Source organism: Poecile atricapillus, chromosome 3, assembly GCF_030490865.1.
Source record: "Poecile atricapillus isolate bPoeAtr1 chromosome 3, bPoeAtr1.hap1, whole genome shotgun sequence".
Classification (NCBI taxonomy): Eukaryota; Metazoa; Chordata; class Aves; order Passeriformes; family Paridae; genus Poecile; species Poecile atricapillus.
In genome coordinates this window covers 69539841-69566936 of record NC_081251.1, presented here as the reverse complement: position 1 = coordinate 69566936, position 27096 = coordinate 69539841, and the positions used below count along the sequence as shown (strand labels likewise).

The 27096-nt window shown below is 34.4% G+C and overlaps 1 protein-coding gene across 4 annotated transcripts in view; it reads left to right on the top strand.

Annotated features, from left to right (window-relative positions):
* The window catches only part of RYR2 (ryanodine receptor 2), a 383162-nt gene that overhangs the window by 291438 nt on the left and 64628 nt on the right, over positions 1-27096 (top strand). For all 4 annotated transcript variants that reach the window (XM_058834705.1, XM_058834704.1, XM_058834703.1 and 1 more), the window contains 14 exons: positions 880-1001; positions 4046-4095; positions 7808-7868; positions 9542-9780; positions 11959-12040; positions 13915-14045; positions 15820-16140; positions 17492-17732; positions 18117-18204; positions 19255-19347; positions 19725-19895; positions 20878-20937; positions 25099-25233; positions 26905-26941. In XM_058834705.1, coding sequence (XP_058690688.1) covers positions 880-1001; positions 4046-4095; positions 7808-7868; positions 9542-9780; positions 11959-12040; positions 13915-14045; positions 15820-16140; positions 17492-17732; positions 18117-18204; positions 19255-19347; positions 19725-19895; positions 20878-20937; positions 25099-25233; positions 26905-26941 — 1831 coding nt within the window. The remainder of the gene's footprint in view (positions 1-879; positions 1002-4045; positions 4096-7807; positions 7869-9541; positions 9781-11958; positions 12041-13914; positions 14046-15819; positions 16141-17491; positions 17733-18116; positions 18205-19254; positions 19348-19724; positions 19896-20877; positions 20938-25098; positions 25234-26904; positions 26942-27096) is intronic.

Sequence of the window (27096 nt, the reverse complement as noted above, 5' to 3'; positions counted from 1 at the left end):
AGCACAATTCTTCTTTGTCTGTCATGATTTTGCACATTATAAACCAAGAAAAACTGCTGATGCCTTTCACACCTAAAGGCTTGTATGATATTTGCATATTCAAAATGTCTTTTGAATTTATTAGTGAATAAGAAAAGGCAGCTTTTTGCAGCATTTTCTAACCCTGGTATCCTTTGCAGTAAGTTGCTATTTCAATGCCTTAGAGTACTTCCACGTGGTATTATTTGCCAAGCAGATTGACTCAGAAGCTAGCATTCCATGCTCTTGTGAACCATGCTCCAAAAAGGAAGCGATTTCATATTTTCTTTTTGATCATTTATTTTGGATCTCCTCCTGGCTGATGCCTGTAGTGGGCACTGAGTAATAATCACCACAGGAAGTAAACAGGAAAACTTCTGTGGCCCAAGCCCTTAATAAGTGAGGTGGTTCTGGGAGTTTTATTTGAAAAATCTAGAACTAAGTGCTGTTAGCATGCTGACAGTTGTAGGTGAATTTTTTTACACCTACATTAAAAGGACTGAAGAGCAATAGTTGTATTTGGTTATGTGGGATACAAAAAATCTTAAATTGTGAGATAAAATTAAATTATACTTTCTGCCTTGTACGCCTAAAAAACCCCACAGATAAGTCCCAGTAAATAATGTGATTCCCAGATAATGTAAATTTTTTTCTTCTGCCTTTCTTGATGACATATTAAGTCCCTTGAATATTAAATAAATTCAAAGGAATAGCAATTAAAGTAAAAATCCAAACAGATAGAAGTATTAAGACAGAAAATTTGTTATAAATCTCCTGTCTTTAATTGTGACTTGTATACAATGTATACAGAACATAGTAAAGAATGTCCTGAGATAACCACTTTTTCTGATATAATTTCAGGTTGTGCTCCCTTTGATTGATCAGTATTTTAAAAATCATCGCCTGTATTTCTTATCTTCAGCAAGCAGGCCTCTCAGCAGTGGAGGCCATGCCTCTAATAAAGAGAAAGAAATGGTGACAAGGTAAAGCTTAATGTTAATGTCTATGCATATGTGTTTTGGTCTTTAAAGAGCAGCAGTTGATTGTGGGAAAGTGAGAAGTGGGAGACACAGGGATATTTTTATGTACACACAAATTAAATATTTTTCACTTTGTTTTCCCGCTAGGAAAATTCATTGTATAAAATGGAGAGGAGTACAGAGTTATTATTATATTATATATATTATTATATGCTGTTTAAAATGTGATTATTTTAGCATGAACTTCAATTTATCCTTATATCCAACAGTGAAATACTTGCACAGTCTGTAGCACAGAATATACAATTATGTAACAGTTTTCACTGTTAGAAATAGGTATATACTGAAACCTTTATTTCTTCAAAATTTGATGTTAGATTTATAAGCCAAACTTATTTGTAGCTGAGCTTCAATAAATATAATTGTTGATGTCCATCATAAAAATAAGGGAGTTGCATTCTTTCTGCTCTTTATAAATAGTAATAAATAGTAATAAATAAATAGTAATAAATAGTACTATCACAGAAATACTTGATTCCTTCCCTGAAGTTACTCTTTTATAAGACCATCTCTTTTAAGATGTTTTCATTTAATTTCAGTTCTGACTGAATTGAAACCCGCATTTCCCATTTAGTGAGGTGGATTACAAACTTCACACAGGACCTCTGAGTACCTATTATGTGGGCATGTATGATGGTTGCCTTCTTGGCTATTCTTGGGCATGAACCTTGCAATAATGTATTGCTGTATTTTGAGGCTGCAGCCAGTTGGTGGTCATACAGACATGCAGGGCTTGCAAGATTGTGTGAATACTGAGTGGGGTTTCTAGCACAATATTAAGCTCAAGTAAGTAATGGCTGTCTTGATTGTGTCATCTCATGGACTAATCTGATCTGGCAGCTTATCTGAATGCTGTTCTTCAAGGGATTTAAAAATTGTATCAAAATTCATGCTTATAAATAATTTTCCAGTCTTATGAACTGCTAATTTTCTGTCTGTAATGTTGAATAACAGACTTTTTACAGTTGTTAAGTCATGCCAGCAAACTGCTTACTTCTGGAATGTCAGCTATATCAGCATACCTGCTGCACAGAGATTCAGTATTTATGCACATATGCTCTATAGCTGTGTGAGATTCCCGAGCATATAGTCCTGCAAAAAGATCAGGGCTGCTTCTGTACTTGATTGGGTTATGTGCCATCCTGATGTGTCAGCCAAGGAGAAGAAAATAGATACAGGGAAATCTTGGATGAATAATAGCTAATCTTGTTGAGTTCTCCTACACAGAATTTGTTTCAAGCTAAGGGAAGTTTCTGGCAGTTTTCCTTCTCCAGTGAAGATAAACTTGCATTCATTAAGCTATGGAAGAGTATAATTTTGGATATTGATAATTCAGTGAAAGTCTTAGCATATGCAACAACCATTCCATATTTAGAAAATACAGTAAATCCAGATCTATTTTGCTGACAAATATAGGTCAGACTTCTTACTGAAAGTGGTGGCATTATATTCTGTCGTATTTGTAACCAACCTCTTCACAATTGGGTTTTTCAAATTTCTCATCCAGTAGACTATGTTACAAATTCTTGAACTACTGTAGTTGTATGAAATTGGTTCTGAAAATCAATCTAGGTATTAGAAATTTGGAGTTATTAATGTATTTATTTGACCTCAACTAAAGACACTAGATAATAGTTTCAGTCTCACTTTGTAAAAGCATAGCATCTACTGCATGGTACAGTCAGTTGAGTAACATTTGTATGTCAGAAGATGAGATGGTGAGTTATGTATGTCTCTTCCAGAATTGACACAAAATCTATCTAATTTAATCTATAAAATTTATAACATGCTTCTCTACAGCTTTTCCTATTGAACTTGGTGATCCAAGATCATCATGAAAGAGTATATATAGTATATGTCTGCATCATGGAATGAAAAGTGAACAGAGATCCTCGAACACACACCAAGTAGACTCATTTCTAAAACAGAGCAGCTGCTGTTGCTAGAGTGGATCACTGTGCATTGGCTAATTAGCTGGACTCAATACCTCATTAACCTGGCTGTTGTGATTCTGGACATAAATGTTTCCATTTGACATAGTGCTCTTGTCTGTCAATGGAACAACATGTTCAGATCTCATCCATAGGCTGTGCAGACATGCTTATTGTATCTTTCGCTTTTAAATCAGAGGCTAATAAATAGCCAGTGTGCCTATTAATTAAGTAGCTTGATAAAATGACATGATACTGTTCATGTCATTTATAGCAGATGAAGGGGTTTGCAGCATAAAATAGTAACACCAAAATGGATGTTAATGGTGAAAAGTGTCACACCAAACCAGATCATGAAGATTGATCTAATTCCTCATTTAATCTGGAGCTCAGGTCAATTTGGGTAGGGCAGTTTGCTTCTACTTCTATGAATTAACTCAAAATTTCAGTCTTCTTTTTTCTCAATGGACTGCTGTTCATCAGCACAGGAAATAGTAGTAGTAGTTCAAACACGTGAAACAAAAACATTGATCATATTGTTTTACACCATGTAAGAGGTGATATTTTAAAAAAACTATTTGAAAATAAGTTCTTGCTGCATTCAAGTTTACAAGATTCTAATTGAAGTAGTTAAGCATTTGCCATTACACACCTCAGTAAATCTGATTTCCTTGCCTTATGTTTTCAAATTGTTAGTGGTATCCTGTGTAGCACAATGACCACATTTTACTTTTTAAAGCTTTGATGGTTATTTCCTTGTGGGTTATTGTATAGAACGCTTTTATATTAATTAGCTTTGCTTTTATTTTTTTTTGTTTGTTTTTTTAATTATAATATGTGCTTATTTAACCATGTTTGTTAAGGATATGCACTTGAAAATTCTTTCTTTAGTATTCTGTCCCACATTCTGCTCAGACAATTGATTCTTTCTGCGTGACATCATGTTGCTTTTCCTGCTCATATATCAGCTGTTATTTTTTCTTTCTTTCCCCCCCCTCCCTCCCTAATTTTTTTCCTTTTCCCTTCTCTTCTCTTTTATTTTTCTTTTGTCTTCAGCCTGTTCTGCAAACTTGGAGTTCTTGTCAGGCATAGGATTTCACTGTTTGGTAAGGAGACCCTTGACAAAATACTAGCATGGCCATCACTTGGTTTTCTTTGCCATTTTTGCATTGTGTTAAGTGCTGCTTTGTTGCATGCTGCATGGCTGAAATGCATGGTCTACACAGACCACCAGTTGTTTAGACTGGTAGATGAAAGACTTTTTTAGGTGGAATAAAAAGCTTTTTTAGTTTTCAGTTGGGGGGGAGGGGCTGGGGATTTAGTTTTCTGTGTGTCTTAACTAACATTTGGGTTTCATTATCATATCAAAGAATTTTGATGAGTAAATTAAAATTACTGTTTTATAATGTTATTCTAAATCATTTGGGAAAAACATTTGACAATGAGAACTGCACATTTGTATTGGAAAGTCATTAAGGAAAATTAAAAGTGGGCTGAAATGCTTAGTTATTTTCTGGGGAATTCTTGAATATTCCCAGACGTGCTTGACTCTTCATACGCATGTGTACTCTCTTTCTGGTATTATGTAACCTTGGCAGGAGCCCGGTGTTTGTCTTATGCCATGTGAAAATCACTGAATTGAACTCAATTTGAAGTCCGTATCAAGTGTATGCGTTATATGCAATGTGTGGCACAGTCGTGTTCTTTGCAATTTTTTCTTGTGCTGTGGTGCTAGGAGAGTTGGAATAGTATATCCTATGCATACAAGGCTTCTATGGTGGATGCAGTGCAAACTTCATCATCCATGAACATACCTAATTGGGGAATTATCTAGTGAATTAGAATTTCATTATGGTAGCATGCATCTAACTCAATTCATGCATATTTTGTTCCATTTGAAGGGAAGGAACTCGCTGCAGCAGTGTGGTGTTTAAAAATTTTACAGACCATTTGTGAAAACCATTTAACTAAGAAGAAAAATTGGAAGGTTTTTTGGCATAGTCACTTTTAAATATTTTGGGAGGAGCTGAGTGGGTTTGCCTATAAAGCCAAAAGATCATAGGAGGAATGGAGTTATTTCTGCAGCTGTGTGGCATTGTTGCAGCTTTTTCTGAAGGGTGGAATATATCACAAATCTACACATAAGCTCTGATTTATACCCTAGATTATTTCTTCAAAGAATGAACTAGCTCAGGTATACTATTAAAATTTTGGAAATATTTTTTATTATTTGTGCATTTGGTTTTCAGAATTTTTTTTTTTCTAAAGTGAGTCATGGTTGAAATTAAAAACCTAAGTCAACGTAAGTTTCTTCAGTACTGAGGAAAAGATCTTTTCTATTCCACATTGCAGCTTATTTATTTCCCATTGCTTGGCTGGGTTCAAGTGCTAAGTCAGATAGGATCAGCTGATTATTTGTGATGGCTACAGTTTATTTTTAACTCTTTTCCTAGACTGCAGTAACTAACAGAGTACAAAATCTTTATGCCAACACAGTAGTTTTGGCATGATTTGTGACAGGGTCATCATGAGACTACGAAGCATGATTGGGTTGTTTACTATGGACTTAATAACTCAAAGTCACCATATAGTTTGCCTTCCATTGCAAGTGAATTGCATGATGTGAGAAAATCTGATTAAGAGAGTTGCACTTATTCCAGCAGAGACAAAGACTGTTGAAGAGGAGAAAATGTTCATAACTGAGCACAGCTGGGGCCTAGAAAGTTATTTGTGTGTTTTGAAGACATCTTCTGTGAGCAAGCATTGCTCAACAATAACTTTCATGGATAGTGTGGGGTTTGCTATAACAAATATCTAAATTCTATATAGTTTTGCTGTATAAGTATTTTATATTATTGTGAATTTGAATGGTACTTCCGAATCTTTAGCTGCATTTATGAAAATCATTAGTGAAAGTCATGTAGCTTAAGATGGAGATAAGAGTTTGACAAAATGGGAAATTAAGCATGCGTGTCTTACAGAGTAAACTTAAATGATCACATTTGATATCTGAGAGTGTCATTGAGATTATGGAATTATTATTCAGCATGGAAGCATTATTTCTTTACAATGTGAAAGCAAGTTTTGACAACAATAATTAACTCTTTGGGAGCTGTGGCTCTACATCAGGAAGACTACTGATTTATTTTCAGTAGTATTATTGGGCAGAAATGGAAAGATATAAGTGAATAATTTTGGTGAATTGAATGTATTAATTTATATTTTCTTAAATTTAAAACCAAATTTGTATAAGTAGCCTAATTCAATTTTTATACTGTTTAAATTTCTAGTAAGCCATTATATTCTGGAGCAGGTTGCTGAGAATTTGTGGCTGCCCCATCCCTGGAAGTTTCCAGGCTGGGTTGGATGGGTCTTAGAGCAAGCCTTGTCTAGTGGAAGGTGTCCCTGCCCACAGCAGGAGGTTGGACCTAGATGATCTTTAAGGTCTCTTCCTACCCAAGCCATTCCATGATTCTGTGATGGTCTAATCCGCAGACCGGTGTACTTAGAATACTTCCCTCCGTGATAGCTGTCATTAGCACAGTTCCACGCTCTTTTCATCAGCATGGGCACTCCTACCACCAGAGCATCAAAATAATAAGGAAAATGTTCCATCTGACAAAAAACCTTAATCTTTTGGGGTGGTGATTTTGGTAGGATTTTTTTAGGCCGCCTCAGCTTTCTTACCTGCTTGCTGTCCCATTGCATGATCACTTGTGCCAGTGGAAAAAAGGTGAGGCTGCCTGGTTGAGGCAGCTGTGGAAGCTGTGGTTCAGGTTTGTTGAATTTGCTGTGGATAACTGCCACAGCAGTATTTCCTAATTTTGGTAGCTTAGAACAGCTAAGTTCTCAGTGCTGCAATGAACCTCCCACACCTTCCTTGCAATTTATCTTTTAAAATCTCTAGTTCACTGAAACAATTACTAATTTTACTTGAATATTTGCTTGCATTTTTAAGAAATAACGAGCAGTGAGAAAATAGAGTATGCTGTATCACTGTATGCAGATAGAAATATTTTCAGAAGTCTTAAACCTTCAATTTTTTTCTACTTTTTGTTATTTAATTAAGAAAATTTAACAAGAAGCAAGACAAGGCAGTTTCATTTTTGCATAATTTCATTAAAAAAAAGTAAATTTGAAAATAGGTTGTGGTTCAAATTTGTGTAGTGTACATCTGTTCTGGACTTAAAAAGTAATCTTAGAGGAAGGAGGCTTCTACATGGCAGCATTTTGGGATGTATATATGTATAGAAGGCTTGTAGCAAATCCTCTTTTTACATACCTAAATGGGAAAAATAATTACACAATATGTGTATTATGGACTGTTATTCATGTGGGCCCAATTAAGCTATAAATGACTGCAGACTATGTGGAACACTGGGGAACTAATTTTTTAATGACATTTTTCGTAAGCGTTCTCTTCCTGCAGTAGCATCTTTGGGAAGTTAAAAGCTTTTATGTTAGTGAGAGAGGGAAGATAAATAATGAGATGAATTAATTAAAGAAAAAATTAGAGATGTCAAATGAAAACCAGACAATACACTGCAGCTCTAATTAACCCCACATTTAAGTGCTTCCATCTTGACTGCCTCAGCTATTTTATGAGAGTTGCTTTCTTGCCTCTAGTTACTGCACTTGTGTAAACAAGGCTAAGACAAAAAACTGCATGTTTTTTAACTTGAAATTATGCAGAAGTTCAGTTGCTCTTCTGCAATGTCATTTATTCTTTCATTAAATCCAGAGGTACAGTTAGCAGTGTGTCAATAAGCTATACTCTATGCTCAGCTTAATTGGTGGATAATTTTCCTCCCTCTCTAGGAAACGATGCAACGTCAATAGTCAACTGTCTTCACATTCTGGGACAGACTTTGGATGCAAGGTAATACTGATTATATTTCCTAAAGTACAAGGAAAATCACTGAAGAAAGTAATGTGCATTTATATTTGGGCTATCGTGTAAGCCTACAGAATTTCAGCACTCAAGAAGTTACAGTGCTGAAAAGATTTCCCATTGAAAAACAGGTCAGTTACTAGGATTTGACAGGATGCTATTTGTAGGTGACACTTCAAACTTCATTATTGATCAGTGCTGTCCAGAATCTTCTGGCTGTTAGTTTTATGTGGTGCTAATCATGTGACTTTCTCTAAACCACAATAAAGTTAGAAATATTATTTTCCTTACACTGTTCAATAAAAAAATTCAGGAGTTAAATGCACAGTAAATCTGTCTTATAGAGTGTCTTTGCAAAATTAGTTCAGGTTCTAATTTGAAAAAAACCCAAACCCTTTTCTTAGAATTCACTTTATTTTTATGTTAAATTGAGCTGCTTGAACTATTATTGTGAGGTTTATGGATGACACAACCTTGATAGAATGGAGGGTAATGTGTTGCTTTTCGTTTACTGTAAAGTCAACCATCTCTGAGGATAGTTGATTTTAAATCTTCACAGTTTTAATTCACAGATTTAAAATATGATAGCTTAAACTGGAAATTTTAGCTTCATTGAAGTTTTAAGGTAACATTTTTTCACTTTGCATTAAGTCGCAAAACAATTGGCTGCATTACTTGCAGATACTTCTTTTTTCTCGATATCTTTGCAGTTGCTTTTATGGACAAGTTTTACATTCCATTTGCTAGGGGGTAGAGTCATGATCATGGCCTTTAATATGGCTCAGCTCTTGCATGGTGTGCCTTTAATTTGTGATGTCTTGGTTTTGTTTGTCTTAAATTGTCCATGGTCCATGCAGTCACACAGACTGAATACTGATACCAGTGAAGGTAACTAATTCAGCTCTTGGTAGACATGTGAAAATAGCTCCAGATACAGATTAACAAATTAATGGAGGTAACATGGAAGTTTAAAGATACTGCTTTTGGAACTGTATATATTCACTCTCTCAAATAAGCAGTCAGACTGAAAAAACTGGACTGAACTCAATTTACAAAAGAACATCACCTCAATTTATTTCATGCATGCCTAAATGGATACTTTCCTTAAACAAAGGATCTTTGTAACTGATCTAGTTAAATCATATAAGGTAATAATTCTTCTAGATTATATTTTTACATCATTGATTATGGTGCTCTAGTTACAAAATAAATGCATTTATTGATTGATTGATTTGATTTTAACAGATGTGATTGTTTTTACTCATTCCTTTCTGATGCCATTGATCTGGAGACAGAAATGTGACTTATAATTAGGAAGATATTCTGAGTTCTAGCTTGAGACAGTTGTCTTTCTAGAGTCAGAAATCACAGACATTAATTCTTATTTTTGTTATGTACTTTTCCTCTCTGAAGACAAATCAATCACCTTATGAATTTTGAAGGACTATTTGCTTGGCAGAAAAAGTATCCTTATGTTCTGCAGGATACCTATGAAACTTGTTTTCAGTCAGTTATTCTGGTCTGAGTGGTTTTACAAGTTAAAAGATGAAAGATTTTTCTTCAGATCTCTGTTACCTATTTCATACAGCCCAAGACTAAGGTTTATTCCATGCTTGTCTAACGGAATATTCTTCTTCATTCTTTTTGCATGCTATAAACAGGACTGTGATGAAAACTGGTCTGGAATCTGTTAGGATGGCATTGAGAGCATTTTTGGACAATGCTGCTGAGGATCTGGAGAAAACAATGGAAAATCTTAAGCAAGGCCAGTTTACACACAGCAGAAACCAGCCAAAAGGAGTTACACAAATAATTAATTATACCACAGTTGCTCTCCTGCCAGTGCTATCTTCGTTATTTGAGCATATTGGACAGCACCAGTTTGGGGAAGATTTGATATGTATGTATCATATTATCATATATGTATGTAGTAAGCATTACTAGACCCTCAATTTCTATTAAAGAAGGACAAATCCTATGTTATTTTGACGAATTTTTTTTAATTTAATCAAACATTTGCAGCAATCAACCAAAAACATTCTGCAGGTTTTAGTGGACTCTGAATAGATATTGAAGCAGATGTATCCATGATTACAAAGTCAGAAGGATCAATTTTCTTTATAATTTTATCACAGATTTACTCTGACTTTCTTTTGTGTGAGAATTCACTTTGTGAAACTTGTTTTGTCTTTACTCTGTCTATAAATAAGGTTATACTACTACTGTTCTATATACTAAGAATTATGTTACACCATCATACATGCACCTCAGTTTCAGTTAGAGGGGAATCTGGGTGGGTCCTTAAATTCTGAAAATTTAAGGGAAAAGCAAAAAGTGGAAGGAGCTCCTGAAGATTTCAGGCACCAGAGAAGGGAGTGTATGAGAGCCTATATATTGGATTTCTGTAGAGGTTCTGATTGTAGTGGGTTCAGTGGTCCTTTATTTTCCCAAACCCAAAATTTTGCAGACTTTGCAGTCTGTACACGAAACTTTAATATTATATATTTTAGGAACTCACAGAAATATCACTCTCCAGATGGCACTAAAAGGGGGTAATCCTGCCCTGCATAGCTAACTCAGTTGCTCAGTTATGAAAATACATGAGAAGGACCTGGAGGAAAATAATACTAAGCTACATTTTTTATCTTTTTAAACTCTGTAAAAAGTATTATTTAAGGTAGCTTTAAAAGAACTCTTAAAAAATTTGGAGTTGTATTGATGGATTTGAAAGTCATGAGATGTAAACATACACTTTTTTCATTAAACTATTTCTGTAAAATTTCAGACACTGTGATGATATCCAAAAAGTAATTTGTTCATTCTTAACCACTTTTTCAGGCATCAGCATGTTCATGCCTTGTATAAGTTTTGGACTCTGGTATCCCATGTTTTGGAACTTAATATTTAGCTTTGAATTCTTTATCACTTCAGTTGGTGTTCTTATTCAGCTATTCTACGTACTGGTGTAAAACACCGAATTTAGAAATAATGAACTGAGAAAGAATAATTATTTAAAATTTGGCCTATTTATTTTGTCTAGAGCATAGTGGAAAGACACACAACTTCACTTTACATTTTTTATAGAGTTAAGATTTATCTTATTTGTACAAGCATCTTGACCTGGTGCTGGTACCTAAGAGTACTAGTTACGAAGTATACGTGGTGGGTGGATCACGCACAAAGATGAGTCAGTCTGCCTGAGGTTACTTTATAATATAAAAACACTGAACTCCAAATGAACTGAACTAAAATCACAGAACAGTACAGGGCTGGGCCATGTAGCTTCGGTAAAATATCTCGTAGGCTCTCCCAGTCCATGAAGTCTTACCCTGTTTTACTGACAATATTTCATTCGTTGCGTCTTGGGGGATGATATTAGCACTGTAGGAGAGACTAAAAAAGATATCTATGGGCAAGAATGGGTGTATTGTCCTTCTTGATGGTGCTTACAATGTTGTTACACTGTTGCTGCAGAGTGCATTACAAAAGCTTTTTTCAAATAGATTTTAAGATTATTCTCACAGTTTTAGGACTGAATTACGTGATAATTTTAAAGCATCCTTTGGTGAAGTATTCATATGGACTAAAGAATTATTTATTGTTTTTAATCCTTCATAAATTTAAAGTGTTAATTAAGTGCATGCTATTAGCTGGTATTAGTGCCTAAATTAAAAAAAATAATATATATATATATATATATATAAACTGTAATTAAAAAAATTAAATATCTGATTAACAGGATTACCTTTATTTTGCACAGTGGTCTTCTATTTGTAAAGGTATCATGTGTAAAGAGTTGGTATGCCATTAATTTAATAATAATAGTGCACTAGTGAAATACGTACTGTTTTAGCTATGAACGTGACATTTAAGTAAATGGAAGTTTTGAGTAAAAAGTATGGCACTCAGATGTCCAAAGACTTTTTGTATTTGTGATTTCTGTGAATTGCCTTTGCTAGATTAATATTTTTAATTCCTTTATTGTCTAAGGAAATTTATCTTAATTCTTTGGGAATGTATTAAGAAAAAATGACAAAGAAAAATCTCTTTGTAAATACAGTTTTCTTCTTCTCTTTAGTGGAAGATGTTCAGGTCTCTTGTTACAGAATACTGGCCAGTTTATATGCTCTGGGAACCAGCAAGAGTATATATGTAGAGAGGTAAGAAGGAAAATAGTTCTTTCATTTTTGATATGTGCATTTATATTTAGCATTGTGAATTTGCAGTTCAGAAAATACTATATGAGAGTATTATTGGAAAGATATCTTGAGACAAAAAATAGATGTGCTCAGATGTTAAGTGGAATGTAGGTGCATTTACTATAATACGCTTGAAATATTGCATTTTATGTTTGCCAAAATTTTTTTCTTAAAATAAAAATTACAGATAAAATTATCTGACTTTTTAATAAACAACACTTGAATTGAGGGTTAACTGAGGTATTGTAAAATTATGTCGTTCAGCTCAGCAATTGTTATATTCTTCCTTCTATGTTTGTTCATGATGTATATTTCTTTGTCATTGCACTAAATTCAATTTAATCTGTTACTCGTACAATACTGTTTCTTTTCTAGCTCAGTTACCCAGGTAAATGAGGCATTGAAATTGTTGGTTTATACATCTCTGTTTCTGCTAAACCCCCTCCAATTTACATTTAGTCTGTGTAAGCCATGTTTGGTCAAAAAATAGAGATACCTAGAAAAATTCAGTTCTTAAAACTGAATAGTTGCACTGTAGTGGCTATCATTGTTCTGCTGGAAGGCTGAACAGAATTCATACATTTCAGATATTGGCAGAGTGATCCCGGAAGTTCACTGTCTAGAAAGTGACACTCTCCAGCAGATCAATCTGTGCATAACTCCAGAGCAGCCCCATGTTTACCCTTGTTTACTTGGTGGTGGTACCATAGGCAACAATATGAAAAATCATCAACCAATATTTATGTAAAAAACCCCCAAATCTGTGGAAAATCAGGTCTTGTTGATTTCATTAAGGACATAAAATTAATATATTTTGCTCTTTGGCAAATAATGGAGTTGGGATTTGTTTTGAAGACAATGAAGTTAGATTTGACAAACTAGTGAGTTAGATCTAGAAGGAATAAAATCTCTAAGACCAAGATAAACTATAGACTGAGAATGAACTTTGTTAAATCACAAGATCAGTTTTGAGGTATTTTACTCCTTTTAACTTGAAAGTTTGATTCTTTTGAGTTCAAATTCTGTTTGATTTCTGACACATGTGTGAGTTGGTCTCTGCTAGGGACTTCTTATCTCTCTAAATACTGCTGTGATCAATTCAATTGAAAAATAGAAAGACTAGTGTACCTGTACTGTGAAGACCCAAGTGAAGTGACAAGGCATCACTTACTTCTTCCTAGAAACAAGCTTAAAAGTTTTGACACACTAAAAAAATTTGATTATCAAATGAATGTCATATATTTGAAGATATTAAAGCAATGTCTTTGTGATAAAATTTCAGAGTTCTTGATCATTAGAAGCAATTTTCCAGTCACATGAAAAACTTGACTTTCATACTAAGTCACTAAATAAGCATGAATATGATTATCACTATTTCTCAGAAAAATGAAATACCACTTAGATAAAATGATAGTTGATTTTGGTCTCTTGTTCTATCCAGTAGCTTTTTCTTAATAGTAGGGATTATACAGTCAGTAAAGCTGAGCGGAAAGTAATAGAACAGGAGGCACTTTTACAATTACTTTTGTTCCCCCTGTATGTTTTTCATTTTCTGTAAGCTATGTAGGCCACCTTTGACATTTTATGTCTTTAGATATCATTCATATATTAGCAGAGGGTTGCTAGACTTCTATTTCTATAACATGTTCGTGTGTTGATGATCCTAATAATGTCGTGGCTTCTCTCTTTGAAATGCATTCATCTCAGAATGCAGCCCCAAGGTGTGGTCAGTCAGTGCTTACCAGTGACTGCACTGGTGGTCCCTTCCAGCCTTACCCATTCTGTAGCTCTGTGGTCAAAGCTGTGTGTCATTAATGGTGTTTCTTAATTCACAGGCAACGATCAGCACTAGGAGAGTGCTTGGCTGCTTTCTCAGGGGCCTTTCCAGTGGCTTTTTTGGAAACTCATTTGAACAAACATAATATCTACTCAATCTACAATACCAAGAATGCGAGAGACAGAGCAGGTATTTCCAGATACCAAGGTCATGATTATGAAAACATGATTTCACTATAAATGCTGCTTGCCTTAAGATGTGTTTTGCATTCATTTGATGGGTTTTGCATACATTTTAAAGCACAAGAATTTTCTTGTGATTTCATGGTTGTATTTCTTGTCTAAATCTTTATTTCTAAATAAATTTTCTAATCAATTTGTTTTCTAATTCTGATAAAACTGATCATTTTATGTTCCTAGTGTTACTGATATTTTAATTTTGAGGTACCATTCTCAAAAGACTGCTTTGGAATGAAATTAAGAGATTGCACATTTTAAGTAGCTCAAATACTCTATATTTGATGGTAAAATTATGCATTTTCATCAGTAGCTTTGGTTCCTCAGTTTACATAAACAATATTGGGTCCCTAAAAGAGGCATACTTGCAACTGAAGGGAAATATCTTTACTGTCTTAATTGCATATTTGCCCTTATAAAGTAAAAAAAAAAAAATGCAGAGTAGTATGTAGGTTGCCTTTTATTTTGTTTGACATAAAAGACAGTACAGATACTTTACAGTGGCAATATGTATGTTTACTTTGCATTTATCTTTTTATTCCATTCTTGACATTTCTTATACTGCAACATGATTGTTGAATAGGGTCACATGTACAAACTGTTCCTGCAATAAATAGAAGTTTCAGTAGAACTTAACAAGCTCTGCATATATGCTGAGTCTGAATCATATTACAGATACACAAAGATGACAGTGTATGTTTGTATAAGATGCCAGTTTATAATGGCAATAATTTTATAATTTCACCTTTATTTTTTTAAAAAGGGAACATAGCAGATTTATTCTCCAAGGAGCTGTAGTATCCCAACTTGAAAATATGAATAATTATGCATGCTTGCCATATATTTTATCGGTTTAAATATATCTGGAAGGACAATCCACTGTCTTGTCATGATTTTTAACAGAAAATTGAATTTTTTTCCCAAAATTGCATAATCTTTGAGGAGACTCTGTGATGTCTGTGTAAAATATATTTGCTCTAAACAGGAGAAGGTTCTGCTGTGCAAAAATACTGGCCTTAGTACTGGGAGTTGTTGAATGCTGGTAGTGACATTCATATTCACAAGTTGCAGGCTAAATTTTTGTTCTGCAGATACCTGTGTGTGTCATGGTACGTGTCTGTTAATATGTTAGACATTCAGGAGCTACAGACTGTGCTTGCAGATATTTTTTTGTAGATGAAAGAAACTGCCTCAAAAAATTGAGGCAGCTGCAGTGCCTTTTCAGAGGAAGGTACCAAAGATTCAAATGAATTCAAAGTAAACATTTACAATCACATGTTCACCTCTAGAATCAGTTTCTCAAATTTGCTCAATTTGTTAGGACAGGCAATGGTTTCTGTTCTTTTAGAATTCCGGGTCTCATCTGATGTGGTGTTGAGAGATATTTCATTGTATCAGTTTGTTTCCTCAACTGCAAAATTTATGATGGAAGGGATTTTGAAATTTAAGATTTATTTTGTATTTAGAAAAGTCCATCTGATTTCTTTAAACTCATTCCACTATATTTACATTGTTGAAGCTTTCATATAGGAATTTTAATTACAGAACTGTTCATATAAATTGCTCAACAGTATGAAAGTGTTGTTCTGTTTGGTATGTTTCCTTTGGATCACAAGGGTGCACGTGTAAACAGAAAGCAGAAGGTGTACTGAATAGCAGCTGAAAAGAATTGTTTTCCTTTTATGACCTAGTATATTGATTTTAGGTATTTTTTTCTTTTCCAATAGTTCTCAATTTGCCAACTAGTGTAGAAGAGGTTTGCCCAAATATTCCTTCCTTGGTGAAGCTAATGGAAGAAATAGTGGAACTGGCAGAATCCGGTATTCGTTACACACAAATGCCACATATCATGGAAGTCATACTGCCAATGCTGTGCAGTTACATGTCACACTGGTGGGAGCATGGGCCAGAGAACAATCCTGACAAGGCTGAAATGTGTTGCACAGCCTTGACGTCGGAGCACATGAACACTCTGTTGGGTAACATATTGAAAATCATCTATAACAACCTTGGTATTGATGAAGGAGCCTGGATGAAGAGATTAGCAGGTAAGATGTGAAAATGAATTAATAAGCAAGCAAATGTGTGTGTATATTCAGAATGTATATATACACACACACAGAGGCTCTGAATCACTCTGTGTTTACCCTGTTAAAGCTGGAGTAGAAGAACTCTCACATTTTTAAGCAATATGGATCTTGATGAACAAGAAATACCAAGTATAATGAAAAAGCAGTATATTTTAATCTCTCTATAAGTAACATAAGAAGTACCTTAGACTATTCCTTTTTCCCGAGAATATACACATGTGCCTCTTACAGTATATTAAATTCAAGGACTATAGTAATTTAGCCCCATTTTCATTATATAGCAACTTTTCATTTGCAGCCATTATACATTTCCTTGCTATTCTGTATGAGTGCTGGATCCTTTAAACCTGTACACAGGTTTTCTAACATATCCATTACAATGAAATGTCAAAATTCTTGTGTCATTTTAGTAATAATTACATTGATTTAATCTCCTGACCAACTTGAAATTTGATGAGAAACACTTTAATTCTCAGTATTAAAATCTCTGAGGAAAAGTCATTTCAGTGGTGTGGATTCAGTTTTTCAATTAAACTTTCTTACGACTTTTCAATATTTACTGTAGTAGTAATTTCATTCATGGTAGTGTTCAGAATTCCTAGTGTTTTGAGAGTTAGTAATGTAATGCACTGTAAGAATAGGTGGCATCTGCCTAAAATTCTGTGTAATTTCATCAGTGTGTTACAAATGGTTAGGTACCAATGGGCCCAGTTGAATCACTACTTTATGTAACTGTTCTTCTGAATAGATTTTCAAAAAGCTTGTGCTAACAAGTCTGAAATGAATCAGTTGAATCACTCCCATTTGTGTGATTCAATACCAGACTTCTTAGTGTGCTGAAGAAATGCAGGCAAGCTGTTTCCATGGGTTTTCAAATAACCAGAGCATGCTTTCCAGTTCCCCTTTGCTCAAGCGAGGTTCAAAGCAGAAGCCAGTAGCTGAGAAAACTTGTGTGTGCACTATGTAGCTGTATATGTATCCATCCATACCATTAAACAACTTTGGCATTGCTCAGTAAAACTATGCAGACAAATACCATGCTGACAGAATACCAGTAAAGAGGTGTTTCGAGTTTTACGATCTTGAAACCTTAATCTATGAAGCTGCAATTTCTGCCCTCGAAAAAAGTGAATTGATTTTGTAAAATCCTGACCACATTTAATTCTTGGCAAAACTTCTGCTGATTTCAATGGGGGCAGGATTTGGCTCTGTAGCGTAGAGGTAAGATTCAAGAAAGTGGGAAAAGGTAAAAGATTTTAGTTATATTTTGTGGCCAGGTATATATTATAATATTCATTGCCTTAAATAGTGTTTTCCCAGCCCATCATAAGTAAAGCGAAGCCACAGCTCTTAAAGACACACTTCCTTCCACTGATGGATAAACTAAAGAAAAAGGCAGCAGTGGTTGTATCGGATGAAGAACATCTAAGAGCAGAAGGCAGAGGTGACATGTCGGAGGCTGAACTGCTCATCCTAGATGAGTTCACCACTTTGGCACGGGACCTCTATGCCTTCTACCCTTTGTTGATTAGATTTGTGGACTATAACAGGTATGTGGAGAGGAATAGGTCAATAAATCTCATAAAACCTTCCTTTTTATTGATACCGCCTCTTATCCCTTGATGTGCCTAGCACTGAATTAAAGTGGCTTTTACTCAGTCTGGCAATCTTACAGTTGCTCAAGCTAATGCTTTCTGACTTGTAGGAGGAGCTGGGGTCTCTTTGAGAAGAAAACAAAACAAAATTGCAATCCAGATCTATTGGATTTTAAGGGTTTTGAAATAGGACATCAAAAAGCCACTGCTACCAGAAAGGATTAAAAGCATTTATTATTGGTTTTGTTGACTTGTATCCTTGTAAAATGTCAAAAAGTGATTTCAAAGCATAAAGACAATGAGGATTATCCCCTTTTTCACCCTTTCACTGAATTTTAGGGCAAAATGGCTGAAAGAGCCCAATCCTGAAGCAGAAGAGTTGTTCCGCATGGTGGCTGAGGTCTTCATTTACTGGTCGAAGTCTCATGTAAGTAATTCCTTGGTAAATACTTGTTTTAATGACATTTCTTAACAGGTAGATCAGTTATTTAGTGGTTATGTTTGTAAAACACATTTAAAGACAGAAGTGAAACTGCAGATGTAAAGGTTTTAATGACTTACATTTCTGACACTTATGAAATGGCAGAGAAGATAGGAGAGTTGGATAGGTATTTCATAACGTAGTAAACTGATTAAAGTTATTTTTCTTACAGATTCTGGTTTGTTTGTTGTGGGCTTGTGGTTTGCTTGGTTTGTTGGTTTTTTGGGATTTTTTAAAAATATATTAAGCTCATTGCATTTTGTATCCTTACCCTATTTTTTTATTTTCAATTACTTTAACCCCATGGCCTTTTTGTAATCACACCTAGTAAGTACTGATACTTCTTAAATAAAACATGATTCAGTGAATACTGGAACACAAAGAATTAAAACCCTAAAAGAGTCTAATTTCTTTGTGTGTACTGTTTTCCATAATAAATTTCTTTATTTGCTGTAGCTTCAATTCTCTCCCGTCTGGGGAACAAGATGCCTTATAACTTCAGTACTTGTAAGACTTATTATAAAGAACACTGTGCACGAAAAGTGATTACACTGTAGATAGATACTGGATAATGAAATCACCTGTGTATTCATAATTTCAGTCTTCTAATTAAATATTTTCTTATGTACCTGAATATAGTGGAAATTTATAATGCAGAAAGATGGAATGAATAATTTACTGGTGAGGGAAAACCTGGACAATATTTTTATATTGAATTGAGGAGGAGTGAGATTTTTATCATGTCTTTTTCATAGCTAGGGAAACACTTCCTTCTCTATAACGTGAGGAAAATCCCCAAACATATACCACCTGAGTTATGCAATGTAAATGAAGCTGAAATTCAAGGACATTGTTGATCATCTGTTCATTTATGCTGCCATTGTCTTAACTTGTGGATTCTACAGATTTCTACTTAATTTGTATTTTTCTTTAAGGTATGTTTAGATAGAGTACTCACATAAATGCTTCTAACTGAGATCTTCTACATATTTCCAGAATTTCAAAAGGGAAGAGCAGAACTTTGTGGTACAAAATGAAATCAACAATATGTCTTTCCTTATCAGTGACACCAAATCTAAGATGTCTAAGGTAGCGTTAAGATTTTCATATTTTTCTCTTTGCAGAGGGAAGGAGTCAGGAAGACTCCAGAGAAGCACCTTTTATAGTTCAATTTTGTTTATTTGTTTGCTTGTTTTGGGGGGGAGGGCATTTGCTTTTGGGATTTTTTTTCCTTTTTCTGGTAAAGAAATCTGTTGAGAACACTGGGTTGAGATGCAAAACCCAGTCATTTGAGAAACACACTACAAAATAATGGCAATGTTAAAATGCCAGTTCCAGTGGATGAGATCACACCTGCATAGGTAATAAGGCAATTGTCAAACCAGAGACAAGTACAAAGTTGCTAGTACAATTCTTTTATTTAATATTGGATTTGGTTTCTTCTTCATCTTTACTTTATTCTGCAGGCAGCAGTTTCTGACCAGGAAAGGAAGAAGATGAAGCGAAAAGGTGACCGCTACTCCATGCAAACCTCTCTCATTGTGGCAGCACTAAAGAGATTGCTTCCAATAGGCCTAAACATCTGTGCTCCTGGAGACCAAGAGCTAATTGCACTGGCCAAAAATCGATTTACCATGGTAGGTGCTGTTTTTGCACTTCTAAAAGGTGGAAATATTTATTATTTATTTCTTTGAATGTTTCACCCTGTGATCATTCTTACAGCATGACACAAAGAATCAAGATTATAATTTTGTTTTATAAGGGCACAATGAGTGATTATGGTATATATCTACATAATTTTTCTCATGGCTTAAAACATCTTAATTTTGACATACTTTTATCAGTATGGATGTATTTCAGAATGATCAGTATATGAACAGAAATAGCATTCAGTAGTTGAACTAGTTATTTCTCTCTCTTGATTTTTAATGCAAAGTAGTATTTGTTATATTTTATGAAGCTTGCATTTGGTTAGACTTGATCCCAGAAGTCTTTTCCAATCTAGATGACTAGACTAGTGACTGTCATAAAATTAAGAACTAGCTCTTTCCTAACTTCTGTGCCCAATATCATAACTAATTCCTTTTAATCACTCTCATGTTTATGAAAGAATTTCCGTATGGATAGACTGTTTTAAAAGTGATTCTTTTGGGTATATACTCAGTGCAATAATTTGATTTTAATTTGGAATATACTCATTTCTCAAGCTGTAATACTTTCTTCACTCTAGGGGGTAACATGACCATTGCACTCCTGAGCTGAATGCTATAAAAAAGGCTGCTGTAAAAGACCTCTGCAAAACAAACAGAACTCAGATCATAGAAGGCTCTATTCATGTTATTGTTTTTATTTGGTCAAACTTCTGATATGTGTATATTAGCAATTTGAATTCAGGCTCATATTTAGTGTGTTATTGTGAACAGATATGTATGATGCCAACCAGAACTTGATCCTGTGAGCTTGGGTACAAGAAGATTTGTCTCTGAGATTTTTCTCTATCTTTCACATTGTCAGTTTCAATTATCATCTCATGAAGCTGAAGGCTGATTTTTAAATGAATCATAACATTTCCTAATTACCTTCTATTCCTAATTTATATTATTTGAAATCTATTGGCAGAAAGACACTGAAGATGAAGTACGAGATGTCATCCGCAGTAATCTCCATCTTCAGGGCAAGGTAATCTATATGCAGTTTTTAAATTTGATTTTTCTTCCAATGAATCCTTTCGTCCGTGCCGTATGATGACAACCTGTCTTGGTTAATTAGGATAACTTGTAGTCCCTTACTCTGTCAAGTAACTTGTTCAACTTAACTTTTAAATGTTAGGTATTTAATATGTGTATATATGTGTTAATAACATGGCCATTCAAATCTCTCTCCATTCACACCATTAATACGAAATTGCTGATGGAAGGAAGTTCTATCACTGTTTAAATACCACCTACTATTATTTGAGGTAAAGTCTGCAAAATGCTCAAAGATACTGGGATTGAAGTGTAAATGAAAAAGAAGCTGCCATTTTGGCATATTCTGTAAAGTGAAAAATATCCAGTTTTCTCAGTTTGGTTCCTGCTTTCCAGCCCTGGGAAAATAAGGTATTTTGGGAAAAAGTATAGATTGTTGTTACTGAATTCCAGTTAGTGGTAGGTGAGTAGCTTTAGGGGAAAAGTCTTGAAATGGCCAGCATAATTAAACCGTTTTGTTAATGCTTCAAATTAAGAAAAAGAAGCCAGAATATGGAAGTGTAATAAAATTATGCATGTGTCTCCTCTATCAAAGAAAGATGTGATTGTACCTATGGATGTTGCTTTACTTAGGATTGTCCTCTACCTCTTCCCCCTGCCCCATGTTTTATTCACCACAAGAAAAAACTAAACTACTGTTTTCTGTGCCTATTAAAAGGTCACGAAAGAGTAAATGTAAGTTGAAAATCTGGTGGGTTTTTTTTCTGAGCAGTTATTTAAGAATCATTCAGAAATCTAGATTCTGAATCTAGGACTTCAGTGAAATCAGTGTATGGCAGTAATATTTTTTTTTTTAATGAGCTGGTACTGGGATAGTTCTTCCTGAATAATACTATAATAATAATAATAAATTATATATAATAATAATATATAATAATAATAATAATAAATTATATATAATAATTATATATTATAATAATAATAAAGATTAATTGTCTCCCATCATGTTTTTCATATGTCACTGCCATGTTAACAACAAAAGTGTTTAATCCAGTAGCTTTAAATTGTAGGGTTTGCACATAGAAAAGTTTATTTGGAAAGCAGAAGATTTGGTTAAATCCTAAAACCTTGAAATACTTATCTTTATATAGCAAATATTGTTATATACTGAGAAGCAGAAAACACAAAGTACTAGGAAGAAAGCAGTGTCTCTGAAGATCTTGATGAGCAACAGTACTTAAACAATGTGAATGCCATGAACATAAAACCTTTGAATATGAGGTGATTTTGTGTATAAACTTCAATAGTGTTTTCTTAGTGGCAATGATAGATATTTCTGTTCTGACATTTTCAGTATGTGTACATTGTCATTTTGTGAGCCATGCAGTTACAAGTCTTGCCTGGGATTTCATGTTGCTGTTTAGCACCTATCCTTCTGTTTTAACTACTTCAGTTTCCATTTTGTTTCTTCAGTGATACGTTCTGCTGTTAAGAAATTTCTGTCTGTTACTGCTTTGTTGCCTGGAAGTCATGATACATTCTAATACCTTTGTCTGTGCTTTCTCTTCAGTAACTTCCTATGCTTAAATTAAAAGTTTGGTGTTGTTAAGGAACTTCCATCTTCTCTGGTTATACTACATGAGAATAAAGGTGCTTTCAAGTTTCTTAGATTGATGCAATTTCACAGTGCCTTGATGGTTAATACAAAAGTGATTTTAGCTAATCCACTGTTGGATTTTCCAGTTGTAAACTTTTCATCAGTGACTACAGAATTTCCTATTTTTAAATGAATTCCTAGTGAAAGAGGAAAATCTGGAAGAGAACCACATAATACATAGATAACAAAACTAAACTGCTGTTGTAGTTAGCTTTATTTTGTAGGTGTTTACATATTGCTTTATTAACTTTTAAAAGCTCTGATTTACACCTGTGTTTGACAAGCAGTTAACTGCAGACAAAATAATTTATCAGTGCCACATTCTAGAGTTAACACTAAATGTTAAGTGTGTAACTAATTACTTAAAGTATAATGTCTGAAGTTAAATTCAGTAATTATGTACAAATTACAATACAATTTATACCGTAATTCTCTGATATCAATAGGATTCAATCACTATAGAGTCAAGTATGATGTTTCTTGTTACATAAAATGATGCCATTATGCATAGACTACCCTTTTGTTGTCTGATTGAGTCAGATATAATGGGAATGTAGTCTAAATTATCTTATAAATTTACTATTTTCTACTATGAATTAATATGTAACTTAGTTATAGTGGTGTTTGTGTAAAGTGGCTTTCAAAGTATAGGAAAAATTCTGCTTTTTGGACAGCTGGTTTTCTTCCAACAATAGCAATATTCTTTCTTCAGTTGGTGTTTTCTGTTAACCACTTCTCCTCACAGACATCTTAAATTCTGTTATTTACATTAGAGCTAAAATGTAATTTATCTAGATTCCTTTTTGGAGTAATGCACTGTTAGAAAATCATCCTTCTGAATCTTTGGCTATTAATGTTGTGGTGTCTATTTCATGCATTTGTCTGCCTTTGTCTACATTTGTACACTTGTCTTCACCGTGTTTCTGTCTTTCCTTTCCTTGCATGCCTGCATGCTGTTACTCAGTACCAAGCCTTTTATTTCAAGAAATTGATGGCGAAACTTGCATTCATTTTGACATGGATGAAGCTCAAGTCACCAAAATCTTCTTCCAGACATTCTAATTCACACCTTGAAATGCCAACTACTCATACCCTTAGAAAACTACCTATACAAAAAAGCTGTACCTTGATAGAATGTGAGGAATCCTCAGATCAAAAGACATCTCCACCTGTGATTAAAAAGTCTTTTGTGGACTATCCATTCATGATGATCCAGTCAAATGCTCACACAAAGACTGTGGATGTGACAGTTGTTAAGAAATGGAAAAGCCGAAAGGTGGAAGAAATGCCTGCAAAATATGGCTTTCTAGGTTATAATAATCTATTAATGAACGACTGTGTAAGTTTTTAATTATTCCTGGAACTTGAGTAAACCGTGTATCATAATATGTTTTGTGGAGGTGAATTAGCATTCTTGTCTCACCTTAGGCACAAATTGAGATCTGGATCAGCAAAGAAATTTTAGTCAAGTAAGTGTTGAGTCCAAGACCTATGGAAATCTGTAGAGTTTAGCCCCACCAAGTTCTCCAGCCATCCTGGCCAGTGTGTCTTCAAGAGTAACTGCATAGTCAGGAATGATCCCTGGCTGCAGTTCTCAGTAAAATGGGTCATCAGCGTCATTGGCACAGTAAATGGTTGCAGTCTTGACTAGCAGAAGGACTGGGAGACAAAAAAACCAAAAAAGAAATCACCAATTGTAAAACAGAGAATTACAGATTCATGAAGTAGAAAAAATGAAATGTAAAGAGAAAAACTTGAAACAATTTTTTCTTACAGTTCTTTATAATTTGTAGGCTGATAAGCAAATGCATTTCGATTTCATTTTTCCAAATTAGCTTTTAATTTTTTTAGTTAATAATCAGACAAATTAGAATTTTCTAACAATTAAAAAAAATTAAAATAGATGTAAATAATAGCAATACTACTGATTTCCATGACTGAAAACTAAGTCATCCCAACAAGTAGAGCAACACTTTCAGAGTTGTTTCATTTAGTAATGGGAAAGGCAGTGTACTAGGTTATGTCTGTGTACCTCATATTCACTATTTTTCCACAAATATTATCTTCATTGCTGGTGACAGTGCTATTTGTTAACCAATGATTTTTTGCTATTTGTATGATTATTAGTGTTTTAGTTCTGTGGAACAGGTTGCCCACAGAAAACTGTGCATGCATCATCTCTGGAAGTATTCAAGGCCAAGTTGGACAGGACTTTGAGAAATCTGGTCTCATGGAAGGTGTCCTTGTGTATGGCAGAGGGGTTGGAATTAGATGTCCTTAAAGGTGCCTTCCAACCTGAAACACTTTATATTTCATGGAAGCTCTTACAAAGCATTGCACAAATTAATCTTGTTCTCAATGCCCTATGGGTTAGACATGTAAAGGTGTAGCTTAGCCATATAAAGTATTTCAGTTTACCTTGGTAGCACTTTCCCTACTAGCTGAACTGTTTGGGACATTTTTGCCTTGGTGACATCGTAAATCTTTCTCCTGCAGCTTGAGGATCCCGCCATTAGATGGCAGATGGCACTTTACAAAGATTTGCCAAACAGGACTGAAGATTCTTCAGATCCAGAGAAGACTGTGGAAAGGGTCCTTGATATAGCTAATGTGCTGTTTCACCTGGAACAGGTTAGACACATTTTACTAACTCCATTGCTTCTTAATCTAAACAAAAGTATTCACCTTTCTTTTGTACTTTTACCTGCTGTATTTAATGTTATATTCCTTTTCCTTTCTTTTGATGGCTACTGTTTATATACTTAATCCTGTGTTTTGTAGTCCAATATCATGATCATATCTATCTCACAGTGTATTTGCAGCAGCTCCAACAACAATTTGTTTGGCCCCTCTGGCAAACTCATAAATTCCTTGCTGCATTCAAGAAACAGCAGAAGCAGACTGGAAGAATAATTTTTTTCTGAAAAAGATTTGTCAGAAACTTTAAGTTGCTTCAGAATCTGGTGAAAAGCTCTGTTGTATTGTTTAATATGTTTTGCATTAATATATGAGTTTCCCATGTGAACTACAGTAACTTATTAAGTAAACCTGTATTTTAGTGTGTGTCCTTCCCATATTTAAAATATGAAGTTAAAAGAATCTCCTATATGGGTACATCTTACAGCTCAAAGACTAGTTGATAAGTTATTTTTGTGACTTTTCTTTTTGAAATATTGCCTTTTCTGCACTTTAGATTTATTATGTTTTTTCCTTTTTAAAATGTAGTGAAAAAACAGGACTTTAACTTGGAGGGTATTCCTAAAGGCAGAGATGAGCATTGCTGGTTGCACACCATAGGCTACAAACTGTCTTCATATAAATTTTTATTTATTTGTTTTTCCTTTTCAAAGAACATTTGAAAATTTAAGGTTCTCTTGCATTCTCATTAGGTTAGTTGGTTTCACTCAGAAAGTTTTCAGATTCACTGTAGGAAGTTTCCTCACTGTCAGGAGGTCACTGGTTCAGTCAAGAGGAACCTGAGAGCTATGTGAATGTACTTGTGTATACACTCTGCAGAAGGTGTGGATGATGTGAATATCTGTCTCCTGTCTGTTGCATCACACAACCCTTCTTCATATTATTTGCCAGCCTTGATATGGATTTGCTGCAAGTTCAACAGCCTTACAGTTTGGTAGAAGAGAATGAGGAGGAGTCACTAAATTTCATCTGTTGCTGAATATGTGTGGAGCAAGCAAAAAATGATAGAATATGGAAGTAAACCTTTGTCATTCATGGTTTGCCTATGAGAGAGAGAGGAGAATGGATGCTGATTTGAAAGGTTTTAGGGCTGCCCTGAGGAAAGACTAGAGAAAAGCTTGAAATATGGGGGGAGGGAAAGAAAGGTTTTCTCTTCTACCCTGGTTTTATCAGAGTTGACTGAGATGATCCAGTAGTCATACAGAACAGGATGGACTCCCATGGTAATACCAGGTCAACATCTAAGATCAGTACTTCTGATCAGACTTAATGATTTGTTGACAAGTTTTCTGCTTTTTTTTATGGCTACCTTACACCTATGTCTTTAAAGATTTAGCCCCACAGCTTTTCTTATCTTCTGCAGATAAATGCTCAGGAGCTTTTGTTAATGAAATGAGAAATCTGGTGTCTTTAAAATTAATGAATATAAGAGCACTGCATCTGTTTTTATGATCATCTTAAGTAATCTTTTGCTCTCTGTATACAAATACTCGTCTCCATACATACATACTCTGAATGCTTTCTGTATTGCACTGGCAATGATCAGTCCATTCTTTGTATTTTCTTTCCATGGAGACCTAACTTCTCTGTTTTTACTGTTTTCAGAAATCTGCTTGCGTAGGCCGAGGCTATTTCTTTTGGGAAAGTATAGAGGCATTTATAATTGTTTGTGTAGATATTACTAATTACCTAACTTTCACATTTGGATTTGTCTGACTTTCAAATTACTAGTGCTGGCTTCTTTTTTTTTTTTTGTGACTGTAAACATGTTTGCAATGAATGCTTTTTTGTACTTTC